Below are 21,460 nucleotides of genomic sequence, written 5' to 3' on the forward strand. Positions count from 1 at the left end.
ATGACACAATACACTGCTTTAGGGAATCAATATCTACGCATGCCGATCGCATTTGAAACATCGGACCCTGTTAAGAAAAGGGGACGAGCCTATATTTCGCATTGACAATATTACTGAAGATTGCCGTGAAAATAACGCCAACCTTTGTTGCCTTTTGGATTGTCGAGAGGAAATATTGCCCCTGTTTTCATAGCGATAAAATAAAAAGATACATGTTGACCCTTCAAAGTTTCAGTCTGGTCGATATCTAAAGAAATATAAAGATATCGGTAGGCAAAACGCCCCTCGGAGAATTCATACTGGAGTAACAACAAGTCACTGACTTCGGATGTCCCGCTGTACAGCAATATGGTATCGGGTGCGTCTAGCCATCAGGGCTGCATTTCTATGCTCACTGGCAACTAACGTTTGACGTGGAACCTGCATACATACAGGTGTATTTTAAGATTGAAAAATACCGCGCATTGTTTACGCATAGCAGAGGGTTTTGCACACATCGCACGAAAATACTGCATGTTGACCACACGTTATATATTACTGTTGCTAGACGTGCACAAGCCGATTACACAACAAAAGCTGCGCAGTTTGGTGGACGGTGCGTTTGACCATAGGGAAACACTGATTACCAATGCATTAACAGGTGAACAACATCCCTAGCTTCGTGCTGTCCGGCCGCCTTATTCTATCTGTTCACTCGTTGGGTAAGTTAAATTACTGCTTTCATTTAAACTTGATACAATTTTCGTAATAACGTAGCTTGGCAAACTGCCCAGATGATCGACAAGGAGTAGCAATGAAGGCTCTGAAGGTTCTGCGTTGATTCAAACTGTGGTTCAATCAACACATATAGAATTCAGGGTAAAACGGAAGCAAACAAATTTTCGTATTGCTACTAGCTGTCCTTGCAAATATGGATACGTGTGACAGGCCTATTGCCAAAGCGTCTGCGGTTAGCAGTTGTCTGCTACGATTATAGGAAAGAGCTCGTTCGTACTTTTAAGATTCGCACGAAACATTTTGGGCAGTGTTCGTAGATGCCTTCAATAGCACATGGAGTTACGTATGCGACTGGCAAGATTTAACTGAACATCCTACTTTTATTCACTGTTCCATGCGCTCGCCCCTAAGCCGACTTCGATCAGCGAGCAAGCGTCGTACATGTTAAGACCATAGACGCAGGCCAAAGATATTGTTAACCTATAGCAGCAGCTCGAACTTGTACTGTGTTGTGAGCTATAATGGCACTTCGTATTTCACGTACATGGGCTAGCAATATTCGTTAGCTCTGAACGTTCCGTAAAGAAATCCCCCTTCAAACATAAACGTGTTCAGGCGTGCGAAGGGAGTCTTCTGTTGTCGTGCATACATGGCCATGTAGCACTTTCTGTGAACGGCTTTGAGACAACAAACGTATAACCATCAAGACCAATGTGGGCGTCTATCTAACTTTCGAAGAATACTGCTAGACAACTGCGAAAATGGTAGTTTTTTTTTGAGTTGTGGCCTTTCTGCTGGTAGATTTGCTAACGGTTTCGTTCGTGATATTAACCACACGTATTGTCCTATGTAACCATTACCAATACGAGTTGCCGACAAACCCTGAAATTTTGATTCGTTAAACATCTTTGCTCAGTTGGAGTGGTGTTGCAAACTTACAAATGGTAAGTTTTCAGCTATTTAATGCCGTATGATTTTGGGACTAGTTTTTGTGCAGCGAAAAATAAACACTTCAGTGGTTCGTTATTTTCATTTTTTCTATAGGACCTATTAGGTCAGCAAACTAAAAACGAGTCCAGAAGCAAGTAACTGTCAATATTTATCAAATATGAGAGGGCGTCTTATAAAATTCGCTATATGATATGAGGGAAAATACATCGTAGTAAACGGTGTTTCTTTTGTGTGATTTTCACATGAATTTCTTAGATCTGCTCGTGTGTGAAAAGCCGCTGATGATTGCTGGTTAGCTTTTGTCTATATAGACAGACAGGTAACGCACCCTTTTGGTTTTATCCAAGACGGATATGGCTGTCATTCGTTGAGATGAGAAAGCACCCAAATGTCGACGACGCGACGCCGCCGCATTGTGTTTGTGTCGTCTGCCACCAAAGGAAATGGGTAATCCCTGCAGTTTGTCGAGTTAACTCTGTATTATTATTATTATTATTATTATTATACGTAAATCTTTTTCATTTGTACTCGCGTCGAACACGAAATGCTCCAAGTACGAACGGAAATAGAAGCCATTGCGTGCGCTTACCGAAAAGTCTTCGGTAAGGGATTTAATTTAAAAAAGAAAAAGTCTTCCAAATATTAGATTATACCTGACAATTTTATTTTCTCTGTGGAAACGAAAAATTCTGTAGGACTGTGTGGTGTTTATTACGCTACCAACGAAGATATCTATTGACAGCATATTATAGCAAATTCGAAGTGTCTATTTTTCAAGAATTTTCATTGGTACGCTCTTGATCCTGCCTAAACCTCTAAGTGTGATGATTCTACTTCGCGTTATTGGTATTTCTACTAATAAAATCTGTAATCCACACTGTCGAAGAAATCCCGAGCTAGTCTACTTCTAGTATATGATGGGACGTTCTTAAGGTCGCTTCGGTAGCCTGTAAGCGTGTTTCAGTCTGGTGAAAATTCGGACTGCTGCGAAATAGGAGTGAAGCAAAGCTAATCCACCCATCAGTTGTTGAAACCTACATTACTAGGATCTACTTGAGACGGAGCGTACAGGCAATCTGATCAATCTATAAAGCGAGATAGAGAACGACAATAAATCTAAGGTTTTTTTGCATACCCTACGATGTCTGGGCTATACGGACAAGATATCACATCGAAAATGATTCCCTACACGAGGATATGCCGACTAATATCTTCTACAGCGACAGTATTATCCCAACGTCAGCGAATTACTTCTGAAGTTACTCGCACTCGCGTTCGAACTTCATGATCAGATTGTGTCTGGGGGCTATATTGATGACGCGTACATCATTACCGTTACCATAAACTAATTAGCAACAAAACAGATATCTGTTAGAAAATCAAAATCTGATTTAACATTTTTGATATACTTTACACTATACTATTACTACTTTACTTTAACACTTAATGGTACAATCGATTGCGGCATGAGACTGAAACGCAAGCTTTTCGCTAACCAGTTCCTTCTCACGAATCCTTTTCGTTGCCGTCGTAGTTTCGTTTGGGGACAGAGCTGCCTCTACACAGTTCAACAGTCATCGTGATCTGTCGAAGGCGCTTTTAAAAGTTAACAGGGAAAACATCGATTAATTCAAACGCTTCGCGCCGCTGCCCACTGCGTCGTCGGCGCCGCAGCTCAGATCACAAAGACGCATAGAAGACCCTGTCCCGACTGGATCGCAATAATTAATGGGCCCTAATAAATTTTACCAATTAAACTTTATCTAAAATGTCACTACGGCTACATTTCTGGTTTTAGTTAGTTGGTGAATGACGAGTAACACTTTTAGTAATGTTTTTTTTTACCGATTCTTTAACGGGGCTCGTCGTTGAAAAGTGCTGGTGCTGCCGCTGCCGCTGCCGCCGCCGCCGCCAATCTCCATTCGACTAGAAACGCAGTTTAAATAAGTGCCACCGTCGCTGAACGTGTCTATCTAACATCAGATACTGTCGGATCGCTCTCTCGTAGAGACGAACTAGTTGTCGTCTTGAAGACAGTTGTATTCATCGACTGTCCACCTACTCATAAATCTTAGTCTTAAACGCTAATCGAAACGACAGTTAACCTGTCGCGTTCTTTTGTCTCTGGGCGTTAAAATGTTTCTTCGGGAATCTCGACATCTGAAATTTACCTATACGAAAGCTATGGCATTAAGTCGGAAGGAGGTACGAATTTCTGTGGCTTTCTAGTGTATCGTCAGCGCCTACGCCGACGGGTGACGGACCAAAACTTTATAGAGTCAGTAAGTGACTCCATGACAACCAATAAAAAAAACAAACAACGGTTAATGAATTTATATGACAACTGTCGACGATCATGAATGTCGAAAGACCGACTAATAACACACGAAAAAAAAGGGACCCGATGGGATCTACAGCTGTCGGTTAGCAGCTTCGTGTTTGACTTCGTAATATGTTTGTATGCGACTGTGGAATTGATTTTGAGTCATACCGTTCTGGACCATTATCTTGCCGTTTATCAAACACAATAAGTATCACCCGTTATAATCGATGTAACTGTATCAGACACACAAATCAAACCTATTTTCCAAATGTGTCTGCGGAGTCATGGGACAAAGATACCGTAGCAGTTGTTTGGGAAGCATTAGCTACATGTTGTAGCCATAAGTGGCTTGTATTCCACGGTATCTATTCAGGTCTGATCTATTTTAATCCTATATTATAGCTAATGAACTTTGTTCTACCAGGTCTGACTCTTAGGTTTTTCACTATAATTATCTATTTACGCAATGCATAGCTGATCTAGCAAAAAAAGCTCAGCAAAAATTTGTTGCTGGCCGGGATCAGGCTGACGATTTAACAAGTTATTGTACTTTGTCAAGTGAAAAGTATAACTTGACATTTAGGTGCATTAAACATTTCCGCCACATGCGTCTCTGGAAAGCTTATAATTTCACATTTTCCAGTTTTTAACTCAGTTTAACAGTTTAAAACTCGATTTAAGGTAACGCCATTGTTGTTACTGTACAACAAGCTCGCGGACAGGGCGTTTTCGGTTATTAACTTGCACGTAACCATTCCATTTTACTTCTCTTCGTAACACATACGCGATGGCCAACGTTATGTCTGTTAGCGGATTTCTTTAAGCAAGTAGTTATAATAACAAGTAACTATATGAATCCTTAAAACGTTTTGATTTTCGTTTAGGTTTCCGACAGATAATCCGGTTGCGTCGGCCTACTCGACATAGGTACACATGGTGTTTGTTGAGGTTGAAAAACCGTACCACGTAACGGTGCAATGCTAATGTCATTGCTTGCTAAACCTGAGAATCAGAGAATAGCAGGTATAGACACGCTCCGTTTCGTCATCACGGTGTTCTGCAGCGTGAAGCAATGAACCTAACTCTAGGAACATTTGACATCTACTAGACCTAACGAAAAAAATCAATGTAAGCACAGGGCAATGACAAATCAGATCTAACTCGTCCATACATGGATGCGTACGTAAGAAAGTCTTGTATAGCCTTCCATTGGCGATGATTTCTGTGCTTATCGCGCTTGGTACTGGAGAAAATATTAGGAATGCTGATGCTTGAATTTGAATATCTAATTGTTATTGTAGATACGGGTCGGTCGGTCGGTCGGTCGGTCGGTTTAATCTTTAGCTCGTGCCTTTCATAAATGACTTACGTGTTTCGATAGGAAAAAAACTGATACACATTCAGCTGTTATTCTAAAATATCCTGAAACAAATGGGGTTATATGCTATCTTCGTTTGCTTCAGTTTTGGCATCTTGAAAGTACGAAGCATCAAAGCTGCACATGTTGAGGTCAACTAACATCTTGCACTAGTCTGTACTATCAATCTGGCATTGATTACGAACCAGGTTTAGCGAATTTTGGCGAATTTGAATTTATAACCAGCTACTTAATTTCGAATTGGCGCCGTTTTTAAATTCGGTCAACGAAGGAAACAGTTTCACTGTGGATTACCATATTCAGTATGATCTGGTCTGATCGTAAGCAAAATCGCCAACGACAATGAAATACCAACTACTATAAATAGCAGTCGGCATGTTGATTCAGAAGTGTATCTGCGGCATTACTAACTTCACACCGACGAGAGATCAACGATGATGAATAAATAAGAACTTATACGTAGGCACGCATGTGCCTTGTGGCAGCTTGAACCAGCTGAGACTTTCGTAAAGAACGCTCATCTAAGCGATACTTGGCCGTGTCTAGATGCCACAAATTTTATGCGATCGGATTCAACGATTATCTATAATCATTAAACCTGTTATTACCACATGACTCTCAGCTCCTGTGCCTTTTGGCCCACTCAGCAACTGTTCTAAGGCACGTAAACGCGAAAAAGTGTGATGTGATTAATGGTATTACTTATTACTTCTGCTGCTGCCGTCACCGAGTTTGGCTTCGGATACTATTAATTATTAACGAGACAGAGTAACGATCAGATTTTACGATCGCAATGGCGCATGGTAGAGCCCCACTGTCTGAGTGACTGGGTTCGGGAGGGCGGTTAGAAGGTTGTAACGGGTATATTATAATAAAGCGCTTTCCAACTTCCACGATCGCAGTCACCTTAGCATTGACCGCTGGCGACCGGTCTTTGCTAGTTCGCCATTACTGCAGCGGACTAAAGAAGGGACCGCGTGGCCCGTCCGGCTCGGGTTCGCATAGCCCATCGTACGATGGATTCACTCTCTCCCATTGGTGAGGAGACTGCTACTTTGTTCAGACGGCTGACGACATAGTATGCTACTACAGACGACTGGTAGCGACTGTTGCAAACTGCCGCCGGTGACGCCGCTGCCGGCGAACCAAGGAACGAACGATCTTGTTGGTAACTGTTAGCGCGCCCTTCCTCATTTAACGCGCCGTTCTGATCACGTCAGAAGTGGCGCCGTCCGACCAGGGCGCCGCCGCCACCGCTAACGCTGCAGCTGCTACTACCGCAAGTTCCTCAGACAGCGAGTGCTGTTTCCACTCTTCGGGCTAGTACTACTTAAGCGAGGCACCGCTGGAAGTGCCACACAGACTCTAGTGGCCGATAGTTGCAGTTAAAATTCAAGGTGAGCTGCAGGCTTGCGTGCGTGCGTGCGTGTGACAAATCGCGACTGGCGCTTAAGCAGATCATACGAATACTTAGATAAATACAAATTTCTTAAAATTTGTGTTGCTACATTGTGTGATAGATATAACGTTACGAAAACCACTAGTGAGAATTTTTCCTACAAGAAATTATCATCACTCTTATTATAGTTATTGTCATCGGTGTTCGTGACTTGCCAATCGAGACGGACGAGAAGGCTGTTAAGTATTGAAATGCCGTCAATGAGCCAGCTTCAACGTAGTTGATTCTACCGGGTCATTGTACTTGTACTACTCTACTTTCTAAACGTATATCTGGAACTTGCTGATGTAAAACAATGGATATAGCAATCTGTTCAACAACAGCTAAACTAGTGTTATTAATAATATTAGCAGCCGATGATAATTTCTTTTTGTGTTTTATATCTTCTAAAATACGTCACTTTTCTATTTTACGCAAGCAGGCTCTGTCTATCATAGGATAGAAACAAGCTATATCAGCTTTGTTGAAATTTACAGGAAGTTGTAAAACGTTTAGCGTAGTAGTAGCGGCGCCGCTAGTTTCATTAGCAAAGGAAATATCATGACCTTGTGCGTTCGAGATAATTCTCACTTTGGCGGTGTTGGTGTTTTGTTATCATACGTTGGATGCGTGCGCACGGGAACGCATACATACAGACCACCATTTTGTGGCATGTTAAAGTGGTTGCCGACGTCGTTAACACTGACACTTCCTCTATTTTACCATCACCTTCCTCCTCCCCCCACTTTTCCTCATCTGCTCTAAAAGTTCCTGTTTATTTAAATGTTTGCCTATTCGTCATCGCTAAGAGGCCACCTCTGGCTGTTCTTCTACTTTGAGGTATGTGTAACTCTTTTCTCTCGCGTGCGTTGCAATCTTTTGCCTAGCAAGTTAACACAACAGGAACACTCCAGTCCTGGCACTGCGGATTATAGAATTTCGGACGGCAACGTTTCTAGAAGGCCATCAGCTGCGAGCTGTCTTCCCTATAAGTCCGATTTCTCTTTTACTTGTCTTTTTCCTTCACATCCCCTACCATCTTCTTAGAACCCCGTGTCGCCCGCCAATGTTCCTCTTCGCCTCGAACGATCTCTCGGCGAAGCACTCCGGTGGGTCGTTCTTTGGCCTAACTCCATCTCAATGCTAGCTCGTCATCTCTCTGTTGTATGAGCCGACGACGCCCCCGCCGCCGCGAGTGGCACGACGCTGGGCGTGGTGGCGAATACTCTTGGGATTTCTTGTTCCCACTACCCATTACTTAGAGCGATTCCGGCCGTCTTGTTTTACTCTGAACGAAGCCCTCCTTCTCTGCACGCCTTCATGCCTTCTTACTCACTCTCTTTCCACCATTGTTTCAAAGAGTAGACTCAAAAGCTCCTTTCCTAATTTCCAGTTGTTGCTAATACCACATATCGTGTGCCATTCCCCTCAATCCTTCCTGACACCCCCGCCCCGCCCCTCGGTACGCCTTCCAACATCAGCCAACGACTGCACCTGTGGTGGTCCACACATGACATGCAGCACGACTTGCTGCCTGCTGTCCCATATCTAACAGGACGAATGAGGTTCCCAACAACGGCGATCGAAATAGCAGCTGACATTCAGCCTTCACAGACATCCTCTTCGGTAGTTGAGTTCCCTCCGCTCACCCTTCCCCACCGGCGGTGATGGTTAGAGGGGTTCTACCATCGCTAGTGCTGCCACTCGCTACTGCCTCCTCGACACTCGTACTAGTCGAATAGGAGGTGTTACGGTGCGAACAGAACGTTGTTCCATCGCTGCAAAAATTGCCGAATACCGCCACTCGCGGACACATGGGACCCGCAGGCCGCCCTGTCCATCCGTCTGCCCCGCCCGGTTTACTTCTATTGCCCCTGGTGCTACTCTAGGTGTTCGGGTATCATTCGCTCGCTTCTCGTGACATACCAGCCGGTCACGTTGTTAGATTTGCCCCTTATCAATAGTAACATCAGCGGTTACATCTGCACAACAGTCATAGGGACAACGCTGTGTCTATTTAGAGGGCGCGTAAGAGCGTGTCTGTGAGATGATTAGTACGCAGTCACGTGCGTCTTTCGCGGACGGTACCAGCATTGAGGCAGACGCCACGGGTGCAACACGTCGCCGCTTGCTTAGAGCAGGCCGTTCGGCGTAGCGATTCTGTACTGAAAATTAAGCACCGAAAAGCGGAAAAAAGATACAGGTACTGCTACTGTGTAGTGACGTCGTGACCGGTGATGTCCGGCCCGAATATCGTTCCTAGCTTCACCGAAGGAGAAGATTCGGAAGGGTCGATTTCGCTTCGGTCCACTGACGCCGCTGTTCTCTTTGCGGTGGCCGTTCCGTTTTTCTTTGTCTCTCGTGGTCTTGCGAGAGGCTCAATCCGTCTTTATTTACTCGGCTCCAGTACGCCGTCATTACGTTCAATGAGCTGACAGTCATGATACAGTTGCGTCACCTATCGATTGCTAAACAAACTAACAATGGTGGAAGTGTTTTCTTTTTTCGTTGTTATTATGGGCATCGTTTTGTGTCTGAGCAATACCTTTATTTCAGCAATGCGGTCGCTCGTTTCGGTTATACTGTACGGCGCCCTGCTCATTGCAGTTGCCTTACCAGGTGCACGAGCTGGGCCTAGTAATCTCTGCGATCTGAGAGCGGACCCGGACGGCGTGCAGTGTGAATGCAACGAGCATAGGGTTGTTTGCGAGGTTACCTCTCCTAATGCCACGTTTACATCCTACCGAAGCCAGCTACAACAGGAGGCATTAAAAAAACGTCGGGCTGCAGAAACAGTAAGTTTGTCAAACGTGATTATCATCTAGGCAAAAGCAACGATACCTTTATCCACTATTTTGTCTTCCATCTAAATCATAATCACCACTATTATAGAAAGCCAGATAGAGGCGAGCATTTTACGTAGAATATTTTCGAGTTTTTCTTCTTCCGGCGCCCTTCCGATCTCTCTACGTGTCTCATACTATCAAGCGGACGTATTAAACAATTAACAGCCCATTGGGTAGCCGTTATATTTATTAACTGTAAACGTTGATTTAATTAAGTGCCAGTTAGAAAAACAACAATAAATTATAACATATTTATTATCGAATATGGAATGGGAGTGATGAGGTCCATCTAGATGTAGCCTGTGTATTGGTGATCTAAGGCAGTGTAAAGAAGTGTTAGTTGCTGTCAACTGTTCTACTATTGTAGAGATAGTCATATCGTAAATTGGCCACCAAACAGCAAAAAGCTATGCCGTTCCGCTGGGATTGCGTAGGTTCGCTGTAAACCGTGGGCTCGATATGGCTAACAGAAAAACAAAGGACCAAACAGTTGTTGTTGGTATAAGCTTTCGTTTACGTACTGGTAGACGAAGATTGAAATAGCTCGTTGCATGCACGTTGGGCAGCGCATAACGGGTCAGCTTGATGAACAGATTGCCACTATCGATAGACATTGGATTGTTCTCGCTTTCTACGTCCTTCCACTTCGATGTATCTGTTCCGTCTGTGTAAAAAAAGTGCTCACTTTCTTCATGTAGTCGCACTCTCAGTTAACTGCGGCCCCATAGGATAACTCCCGAGTGTGCTTGCCCTTTCGAAAGTTCGGCCTAATATAGAAGGGCATATTCTTTGTCGGTTAAAATCAATGTCTATTAGGATCAATATTTCAAATAATGATTTAACGTCTAGGCATTCTCTTAATTAGAAAAATATGTATTTTTTTTTTTTGCTAAGTAAAGGTGGATAGTGCAATTAACGAGCATCAATGATGATAATTACTAAGTGTAAATAGAGACTAATTACAGCCGGCCCGCGCTGTGACGGCGATGGTGTCTTCATTGTCATGGCTATGGGTCGGCCCGGCCCGGCCCGGCTCCAACGTTTTTCATGTATTCTTGAAATCGTCTAGAACGATTTTTATTGGTATAGGTTCACAGCATGCTTCAGTCAAGAAGATGTAACGTCCAAACGAGCCATTGCCTCTCTGTTCGCCCGCTCGTATGCAGTCGTCTATTAGACGTATGCGCGTTTCGCCATGTCGACGCGTACGATAAATAGATTTGTATATAAGCGGCTGTCTCAGACCATTTTGAGTATTGCTAATAAGGCCACAGTGAGTGGCGCGTGTATATAGCACTCTATGTCTAATATTTCGTGTCTGTAGGTGTCCATAGAGAGAAGTCACTTGATGGCGATCTTTCTCAATCGAATTCCGTTTTGAGGATTAGGTCGTACGTTGCTGGATAAACAGTGCCTACGCCATCGCCGGGATGCTTCCTGTGTGATTTTTTTCAGCACAGGACAATCTAACCAATAATACGCTTCATATTCTTATTATAAAAGGAAACTTTTCTTTACTCTACTCGGTAGAGCTAAACAAAGCAGTAGAAACGGCTTCGTTTTATGGCTCCATTGAAAAATTAATAACGAATTCAATTCGCGTAATTCGTTGAGAATTATAGTGCGTCATGCTGTTTGTGCGTCGCTGTTTTCGTGCTGTTTCTAAAGAAGAGGACACAGATGACTTGTTAACCGTGCAGACCGGACTGTTAATTAAAGACGCCTTTGAATTGATCAAATGTAAATTATCTAAAAAAAAAAAGCAAGGCTTTTCGATACATGACGTATACTGCAAGCGTCTTTGAATAGAGATCTAGCCTGAAGAACGGCAAAAGTATGAAGATGCAACGAATATGTACTTGTACTTGAGCTTTTAGCAATAACAAGATAATCGACCAGACTATTTGAATGTTAGTATATGATTACTCTTAATTCAATGCGTCAATCAAACCTGTAGTAAGCTGAAGGATGGTTTTTGTCAAAGTTTTTTTGGAGCTTTGCAATCTAGATAGATATAAAATCATTCCAAAAAACCTGAAAAAAATTTTGTTCAAATTCAACAGTAAGCGCTGCTGACAATAAAACAACATTGCGAATCTATAGGCCTTCGTGAACTGATTTGCCTTCAAGGACCAGCCACAAAGACACCCGTTCTAAAGAATGTTATATTCTCTACCTTCATATTTAGGAATAATCATTTTTCCAGGTTTTTAAGAAGGGCCGAGAACCTTAAGATAGGTTTACGGCCCAAGTTGGCGAAGGTTTTTTTATAGTTAATGAGATTTAGCAATGAAGCTCATACTTGACCCTGCCGCTATTTCTGCTCTCGAATTGTATAGCCATCCCTTCTCCTGGGCCGATCATGTGGGCATTGATCTCATATTTCACTGCGTCTCCAGCATCAAGGTAGATTGTTTCGAAGCCTTGAGTATTATTACCTTGCTAGTTATGGCGTACAGACACAATATAATAAAAATATTTGACGATATGAGATAACGGCTCACGAGGCCAGTTACTTTGATTCGCGTCCTTCTGCATTCCCGCACAGTTAAATAGAAACAAGGTATAAACAAAGGCTGTTGTCGAAAAAGGAACTATACGTTGGCAACGTAAAATATAGGCCTAATAATAAAATCATGACACAATGCATAAACTGAAGGATCTATCATGTGTTATATGGTATCGCGTTCACTGGTATGTATCACGTCAAGAGTTCCCCGATTATATTAAAGCAATGTTTTCTACGTGACGTAATGTTGAAAATGTTTTTGGTTTTCGCGTTTTAATTACAGCTTGATGAGTTGGTGCTCCAGTCTTCTCGTAACGAGTCCTTTTTAAACGAAGTGCCCAGGGATATCTTAAAAGACCAGTTTCGTTTTAAGAACATTTCTATGGCTCGTGCCAATTTAGGCCATCTTGTATCAGGAGCAGTTACAGGAACGCGTTTCCTTAAAAAACTTAGCCTAACCGCATGCGGTATCAGTGGACTTTTCCAAAACGCCATTTCCAAGCTCCAGGTAAATATTAAACGGTACTCGTTTCAGCGATTTTTATCACATGCGACGACAAGTATCCCATGCTTAATGATGATGTTATTGTATATTTGGTAAACGTACATGCTTGTATATATCAGATAGTGAGAAACCTAACGTTCAAACAGCCTGTTTAATACGTTTAATACTGTTTGAATACGTTCAACCTTACAGAATCTTCAAGATCTTGACCTCTCACATAATCAGATTACAATTATTAGCTTTGGAGCACTTAAGGACCTACCGTCACTGAAGTACCTTACGATAGCGCACTCTGAGGTAGAGAATATCGAGCCTCACGCATTCGTTGAACTCACATCGCTTGAGAAGCTTTCTCTCAAGGTTAGTATGAGCGATAGGACGGTACCTTGCCAACACAGTGAATCTTGTCATTCACGGGCTAGCTTTCAATACGGGTGTCGATCTCGCTTCCTATTGACAGCCGGTCGCACGAAGCACTGGAAATGAAACTCAAGGCAATCATTCATACTCATCCTTACAGGCTTACAGCTAAAAAACAAAACAAAATATATATAACGGTTTGGTTTAATGTGACCAATTTCGGTTCTGTCTGTTTGGCCTTCTTTAGGATAACGAGATTAAAGAAGTAGACAATCTGCTGTTTACTGGATTATCAAATTTGCGAGAGGTTGAGCTTAATTATAATTACATTCAAAAATTGGACGACGATACGTTCAGAGATCTACCCCAGCTGCGGAGCGTCGACCTGAGAGGAAACTCTTTAACCACCATTACTGATAGCACATTCCATGGAATGCATAATCTCAACTATTTGAGTTTATATTATAATAATCTTCAACATTTGCCAGTGGGCTTTCTTAAAGACTCTCCTGATCTCAAAGAACTCAACCTTGAGAAAAATAGATTGCAAGTCGTTACCTTGGATATGCTTCGTGGACTAAGGGCAATTCGATCTGACTTCACATTACGCCTTAAATGTAAGTGGAAAATCGTCAAATGCATATAGTACGTTACGGAGTGGCTCTCATGCGTTGTAGTATCTCAGAGAACGCTGGTTCGATCTAGCTAACGGTAACGGCGGAAATTCTTAGAGTAGGAAGCCTTTTGGGTTATATAAAAAGCAAGATCCCCGAAATCCGACGCGATCTCTATCAAGGAGAAACGCTAAGCGTCAGCTTCCGTCCCGCCAGATAAACTTTGCATTTCCAGAAAACAGAGCCTTAAATAATCACTTTAGATGCAATGAGCTAATGATGCTACAATGTACCTTTTTCTTTCTACTCTTTTCCGTTATATTCCAGCCAATCCATTAATTTGCTCATGCAAATTGTACTACTTAACTGAACTCCGTAAACGACGGACAAATGGTTTAAAGGATGACCACCAGGAACCGTCCGAGTTCAAGAATCGTAAGTTGTTTTGTTGTTATCTGTTGGTCATGTGCAATATTTCACAGAAATGTCATTATAAATCATCTGACAAGTCATGTTTGATGTACCATAGCAAGCTAGTTCCCGTCGAATTCCCCTAACCCTACAAGCGAAGATTAATATAATTGTCATAATAATAATAATAATAATAATAAATATAATGTGACGCGTAATTTGACATGCTTCTACCGTTGTCACATCGAAGTTTACAGATATAAAAGAAAAGGTCGTTAGGTATACGTCCTGTTGCTGGCATAGTAACGTACTGACGAATAGCAGCCATCTGTAATATCAGTTGAATTTCTAATTGTGTCTTTACATGTCTTCTGCTTAATAACATTTCAGTACAATGCCGGCAGCGTATGGTTGACCACGACGAGCCCCGATCGTTCGACCAGTATCTCGCAACGCTTCAGTGCGTAGAGGACCCAACGCTCAGTGAGCATATCGTCGATCAGGCTGTCGTGGCCGGAGTACACACCATGCCGCAGCCCTCGAGGATCACGCTGTTCCTTGCACAGGTGTCAACTGCTCTGACATCGTGTCTAATTGTTCGATGGCTACATCTGCACTGAGCTAATCTAGTTAGCTCATATATGTACATCTTATCTTTAATTTCTTACTGGAAGCAATGGCCGTGTTTGCTTTGCTCCAATCAACTAGCCAAGTTCGAACTCCGAATGGACATCTTTGTTGGTACCTTGGCAGCGAAACGTACGCGTACGTAATCCGTAATTCGATCATAAGACACGTGCAAAAGCAGCGCGATTCCATGCTTTTGGCGTTCGTCATATTCACTCATTTTGCACGTCGTCGGCGAATTTATAAAACGCCGCACGCTTCCGATCGAAAGCGTCACCACAAGTCATTATACGTGGATCTCTGTTCGATGTTATTTCTCTGCGGTAATTTCGCTTTTACTCTCCAGAACGAACATGGGGACAGGGAAATGCAGTTTAATATAAAATGAAGAAAACAATGTACTAGCTCGACTCTAGAAGAGGACCGATGGGCGACAGAACAAGACGATATATGTAAAGACACGGATGCTACGCAGGTCTGAAAAAATTTACTAGACATAGACAACGAGAATCTGCTCTGAATAATTTTACCGACTTTTATAAATTTTAACAAGTAGTATATTATACGTTCAAGACACATGTAGCGGTGATGAATGAATGAAGAGAAACCTAGATTATATGTGTATATACCTATATATACATGCACATTTGCACCTATCTACGTTGCTCTTTGTTCATTTTACGAAGGTCTGTTTTTTAGAAACGTCTTCAACTGCCGCGAACTGCGTTACTGCACAGTGGGTCAGCACAGGTGCAAAGAAAAAAAACTCATAGGTGTGATAGATATCTACTGAAAAGTAAACGAATATCTAGTACATATGATTAGAATACATTTTTTAGAAGATCAAGCTAAGCTAAATAAGGACATAGTATATATATATATATATATATATATATATATATATATATACATATATATATATATACATATATTTGAATGAATGATATAGTATTAATTAATAGGAAAACCGTATGAGAAGCGGTGGATGCATGCTATACGCAAATAATGGGCCATAACGAGACAAGACCTACGGCCGCGCAGGATCTCGGCAATGTAGGAAATGTTTTTTTAATCAGAATATGCTAGGCAGGCTAAGAAATAGAAGATCGGAAACAGTAGCGAACGCAGAGCGCTCGCTGATATGATACACTAAAAATAGCTGTACATTACTTTTAGATAACGGTTTCTAATATAAAAAAAATAGCCTATGAACTGAGGAGACTGGTAGTGCACGTCTGTATGCTGACTCTGTTGTTAAGCAGCGAATAAGAGAAAGGCAACGTTGAGTAAAAGTTACTCGGAACTCGAAACGCGTTAAGTCGATTTTGTAGCCCAATTGTAAACGCAAGCAGAAAAAGCGGACGGTAGATAAGAATAGATCATATCAAGTGGGTAGGAAACGTTTTTGACGTCTCATGGTTAAGATTCACCAAAACAAGACGAAGATAACGTACCGAACGAAAATCAGAATGGAATAGTAGCTACTGTGCATCATGTGTACATAAAATGAAACGCTATCATTGGACCTTGTTTGTTCCGCATTTGGCATTTACGCAGGAGGATTCATTTAAAGAACACATGTAAAGCGTAGAAATAATGACAGGGCGTGACACTGGGATGAAAGAGGTGTGTTTAAGGTGGGACATTGGTTTGGGCAGAAATTTTGTGAGTGATGTGGCCTGAAGGACCCATGACGGCAGCAATGGTTTACATTGCTCTTCTGAGGGACGGCCCTAGCTATTTTGGTCGTATGCTCGAGCAAGTATGTGCCTATACGTGCGCACGTAATTTCGAATCTGTTAGAGACATTTAACTTCATAGAGGAAAGGCAAGACAACAAAATAGTTCGATCTTATATCACTAAGGACAGCAGAGTGTATCACGCGGAGAGTGAAAATATATTATGAAAGGATATTATTACCTGGTCGATCATATTGTCGACTAGTATATTTATTCTAGTTAGGTCTAGGAATAAAAAAAGGGAAGTAATAGTAAAGTAAAAAGCTGATGTGAACAAATAAAGGGTTCCTATGTTATTCAAAAAACTAGGCTTATATAACTCTCTTATCATTCAGCCATCTATAATAGTTTTATCATTCAGATGTCCATAAAATAGTGACAAGATAGTTGTCTAACACAGCGTATTCTTAAAAACGAGGAGACAGAGTGAGATCCTTACAAGGAAACAAACGACATTTTTGAGTAATTTGTTAGCCGACAAATCAACGTAGACAGGCAAACTTAATGATTTTTTAGTTGTGGTATTCGCATAAAACACTAGACCCTTGCCGGTTTTTTTTTACAAATAGCTTGTAAAAATAAAAATAGAGATAGTTTTGAAAAATCGTATTTGCAAAAGTTTAGCCTTGGGATGATCCCGGGAAATACGTAAACTGAAAATACTTTTACAAATACACTTAGACCAGTCAGTTGGAATTAAAATCGGTTATTACATTTTAAAGAGCTTAAGACAAAGGAGAGCTTCAATTCAATGAAACTATTTGTAAAGGAAGCTGCTTCTATAAAGATGATTGCAGTATCAAGATCAGAAAGATTAGTTATCAGATGGCGCTACGCAGATATGCAGAGGTGTGTATTTAGATGAACCAGTTTATCGACGACGTTACAATCTAAATATGTATTTATAGAAAAAGGATAAATAATTGCGATGAAAATTATCGTAGAAATCAAGTTACTCTCTCATAGGGTTGCTTAATTTGATAGTTACGTTATCATTTACTAATGTTTATTACTAACGGCTTATCAGCATTTAGCAGCAAGTAAGCAAAATTGGGTTCTATAACATACGATTAACTTTCTAACTACATTCCAAGAAAATAGACCGTGTAGACGCTCTATGGAAGCGGCAGTAAGAATTAGATTCACGCTTTCAATCGTTGATGCACGTGACCTAACAAAATTAAATACTGGGGTCCGGATTTTAGGCTCCAAAATGAAGGCGGGGAAGCAAGTCGGTCGTTGATTATAACTGCATAATGTTTCGAATTCTATTGGCGCCGTGATTGATTCGATGGCACGTTTCACTTTGGCATGGCCAAAAATATGAAAATCTCAAAAAGTGTAGCATTCAGGGTCTAAAAAATGTTATTCTTCTGAGAAGTGCTGGACGGGATCCCACATGGACCCAATTCGATAGCCGATTACACGGTCAGGAAGTCACTACTTTATTGTCGAAGATACCGCATGTTCAGGTCGACCCTCTGACTATGATAACACTGAAGTTCTCACTGTAGTTAACTAGAACCGATGTATAAGACATTGCCAGATTGCAAAAAGGACAACAGGATCCAAATGAATCGTGCAAAGACGTCTAACAAGCAACTGTTACAATCCAGGATACATCCGAGTTCCTAATAATTTGACCGATTATCAGCTTGTCATGTGTGCACGGCCAAAACTCCGTGAATCAAAATTCCAATGAGAATAACCTTCTCGTTGCAAAGATGGTTGATGAATGAATAGTAGAATCACTCAAAGCTGCTTTTGGCCAAAGCGTGCTAGTGTTCCCCGACTCGCTCCAAAGGAAGCCATGCTATGCACTTTGTGAGATCGCAAAGAACTGTTCTTTCATGAGCGTCTCAAGCAACCAATTCGTCCGTTATCTCAGTTAAACACTATGCACCATTCAAGCGTTTAACGCAACGCGTCTACAAAAAACACCCAGTTATGGCCAATGCCATAACAGCGCACGGCATCATACATCCTCATCGACCTGTGGAAAGAAATGTTTTGCCTCACTCAACCTAGAGTACTAGTACAACTCTTATCTTTTCCCATCATCTTCTTGTGGAACTCCATTAATCGGGAGAATTTTGTATCTCTGGAAGGTGCAAAAAGCCAGTTTATCTCAAATACATTTAACTTCTGGAAAAATTGAATCGCTGCCTGGAAGATGAACGAAAGTCATCGTTGATAATAGCCCATACTTCTGCCCATAGATTAGAATTGAGTTATTCTTCTTATAATAATGTTAAAGGGTATACTAGTACTGACGTTGTTATTTTACTCCGTCTGCTTAAGGCACATAGTACCCTTTTTGCGCCTTAAAAAGGTGGCTAAGATCAACGAAGTTGTGGGAATTGGTTTCTTTTAATTTATTGCCAAGACGTGTCGGTGGCTGTAGACGCTGAGGGGACTCCTGAGACTTTTCATATCAGATATATAAAACCGAGATAAAAAGACGCCATGCTTGTAAAGTTGTCAGCCATTCTTAACTTACGCATAAGACTCGAACTAATTAATTTATCCCGTTCTACCTTCGAGTCGCTTTATTCCTCGACTTCTGCTGAAACCGATTAACCGATTCTACAAAAACATGTCTCAGCATCGGTGTTTTTCAGATATCATATGCCGTTCATTGTCTTAATTAGCTCATTCGAGCGGTTTCCACGGAAAAACTAAATAAGAAAGATATTTGCCAAATTCATAGAAAAAGTGCTTTCGTTGATACCCTCATTCATGATTGTGCATTTTGTTTACCATTCAACACAATGTAGGCAAATATAATTTCGAAAAATTCTAAATTTACAGGGAAGATTTTTGGGTTTTGGCTTTTACATAGAATAACACTTCGGTTCCTTCCGACCCAAGCCATTACCTATACCTTCTCAACAGAAAACCTATCGACATTGCCTAACCATACCCCATCAAGAGGGTGAACGGCCTTGAAAGAAAGTTATTGTTTTAATAGTTAAACGTGAATTTCGATGTCAAAATTCGACGGCAATGGTAAATATATTAGAAAATTTGTAAATAAATAAAATTGACCACTAGTGATAGATTTAATGCTAATCTTGTATATATATCCTACTAATCCCAATAGTGTTCCCAACCTGAGTCCAAATTTTTCATTCAGCCACTACCACACAGACTTCCATGTGACAAATTAGTATGAAAGTTTTCATATAGAAGGCAGAACATATCTCTAAATATAGAGGTTGCATATATTGAAAGGCGTATAGATCTTAAAATTATATATATATATATAAAACAATTTTGTAAACAACAGCCAGGAATCTCTGTGATTACGGCCGCGAATCATGTGTAGTAACGTAAAATACAGAAAGACAAGGGTTTAATTTGAAATGGTTTAAAATATTGTCTATGATACCTATCTAAAACACATAAATCTTGAAAACACAGGAGATAGTACGAGCATTTTTCACAGTCGTTTCTAGCAATAGTTAGAAGAAATTATCACATTTTGAGAGCAAATCATTATAAGAGTTAATCGGTTTTTCTAAAATTATTTTACTAAAACCACCAAAAAACAAGGATCTGGGTTAGCATCCAAAGCGATGTGTTGCTATATCGATAACATCTGAAAGCTACGATTTTGATATGTCCAACATGGCAGTGAATAGTTTACAGGAAATAACAAAAATGTCATGGGGCGTCAGCGAATTGAACTTCAGTCCCACGCAAAGCTTTCTAATATGTCATTCTTAATATTAATATAAACATATAGAAGATAAGCGAAGTTCCACTATTACACTGAAACTTTCGAAGTTTTACTATTTAAGTTCAGTGGCCTTTTGCTATTAGGATTCGATGCAATTTTTTGGCAGCAGCGTTTCAGCCACAAGGATTTTGCTCAAACTAGAAATTTTATTTTGGTTTTTAGAGATAATTGACACAGATTGAGCATTTTTATTAAATGTCCATTGTTTTTATTTTCCTACTGATAATCCAATAGGAACCTTTTCATGTTGTAAGTAAGCCGAAGTCAACAGATGACTTTTAAAGATGTTGCCGTAGATCATACTTTAAAGTGCGCCAATACAGCTAGAAACGTTCCTTTATGTCTTACTTAGCTTAAGAAAAGATTATCCCAAATTGGCAGCTTTATAACTGTTATGTTTTGCCATTTATAATGTTCTATCAGGTTAGGACTCTCGATGAGACTCGATTTTTCAAAGTCTCCAGCGTTGCACTTATAGTATATCGCTACACATTATTACATCGTTATAGGTAATGCGATAAAGCTTATGTATCTATGCATCCAGCATAAAAACATATTTTAGTAATTTTTTTTCCTACCTTTTTGCAGGTGGCTTGAGTATGACGGGAAAGTTCTGCACTAAAAAGTTTACATCCGTGAGAACCCATTTTCATGTAAAAAAAATCCATTAAAAAAAAAATATATATATATATATATATAATCTTGGAAATTACCCTTGTTGTACTCTTTAGGTAGACCTGCTTTGTCCAAAAACATCGATGAACACTCAAGCGCCGATAGTCAGTCTACGCGATACTTGTAACTTTCCGTTTCATTTCCGAAAATATGGTATGTAGTAATCTATTTTGGCAGATTTTAATGCGAAAAAGGCGAATTTGAAATATTAGAAGTCTCATGTGTACAATATAATAACAAAGTAAAATTTAAATGACTGCTATGGCAAATTTTTTTTTGTTTTGAACTGAGCCTCCACTTTTTCATCAGGAAAAGTCTTTGTAATTACGCTTCGATACTACCTCAAAGCCTGCCAGCACGAATCTTGCTAAGTTTACCTGAGATTCCCTGAATAGACCTATGGGGCAATAGGGTTAGAGTATCAGCAGCTCCTGTATCGATTGTACCATTTTTCCGCCATTTTTACCCTAAATCGTCGTAAATCCTTGTTACTAAGATTTGAACTAGCGTTTGCTGGCGTCCTTATCTTGACTCAGAAAAATGCGTATTTGCTAGTGACCTGCCATCTCAAGCAAGTCGACTCGTACTAATGGTAGAGATTTATACAAAATATATCCTTTAACA

General features: G+C 40.8%; 1 protein-coding gene across 9 annotated transcripts; it reads left to right on the forward strand.

Moving 5' to 3' along the window:
- The first annotated feature begins 540 nt into the window (after nt 1-540).
- On the forward strand, nt 541-16,738 carry LOC111255397 (uncharacterized). 9 transcript variants are annotated; one of them, XM_086986140.1, is made up of 8 exons: nt 558-701; nt 1,924-2,115; nt 9,364-9,602; nt 12,446-12,670; nt 12,860-13,027; nt 13,275-13,644; nt 13,969-14,076; nt 14,443-16,738. In XM_086986140.1, the coding sequence occupies exons 2-8, from the start codon at nt 2,112-2,114 to the stop codon at nt 14,670-14,672; spliced, it is 1,344 nt and encodes a 447-aa protein (XP_086842266.1). In that variant the 5' UTR covers nt 558-701; nt 1,924-2,111; the 3' UTR covers nt 14,673-16,738. The 9 variants fall into 9 exon arrangements, with proteins under 9 accessions (XP_022673064.1, XP_086842266.1, XP_086842289.1 ...); XM_022817327.2 differs by lacking the exon at nt 558-701 and adding an exon at nt 1,528-1,661; XM_022817329.2 differs by lacking the exon at nt 1,924-2,115 and having other exon boundaries at nt 541-701.
- Nucleotides 16,739-21,460: the final 4,722 nt, after the last annotated feature.

This window comes from Varroa destructor, unplaced genomic scaffold (genome assembly GCF_002443255.2).
Source record: "Varroa destructor unplaced genomic scaffold, Vdes_3.0 BEIS01000001.1, whole genome shotgun sequence".
Classification (NCBI taxonomy): domain Eukaryota; kingdom Metazoa; phylum Arthropoda; class Arachnida; order Mesostigmata; family Varroidae; genus Varroa; species Varroa destructor.

Excerpts from the sequence above, each read along its gene's own strand:
- LOC111255397 (XM_086986140.1), top strand. Across the intron at positions 13,028-13,274 it reads TTGAGAAGCTTTCTCTCAAG|GATAACGAGATTAAAGAAGT; the intron begins GTTAGTATGAGC and ends GGCCTTCTTTAG. Across the intron at positions 14,077-14,442 it reads ACCGTCCGAGTTCAAGAATC|TACAATGCCGGCAGCGTATG; the intron begins GTAAGTTGTTTT and ends ATAACATTTCAG.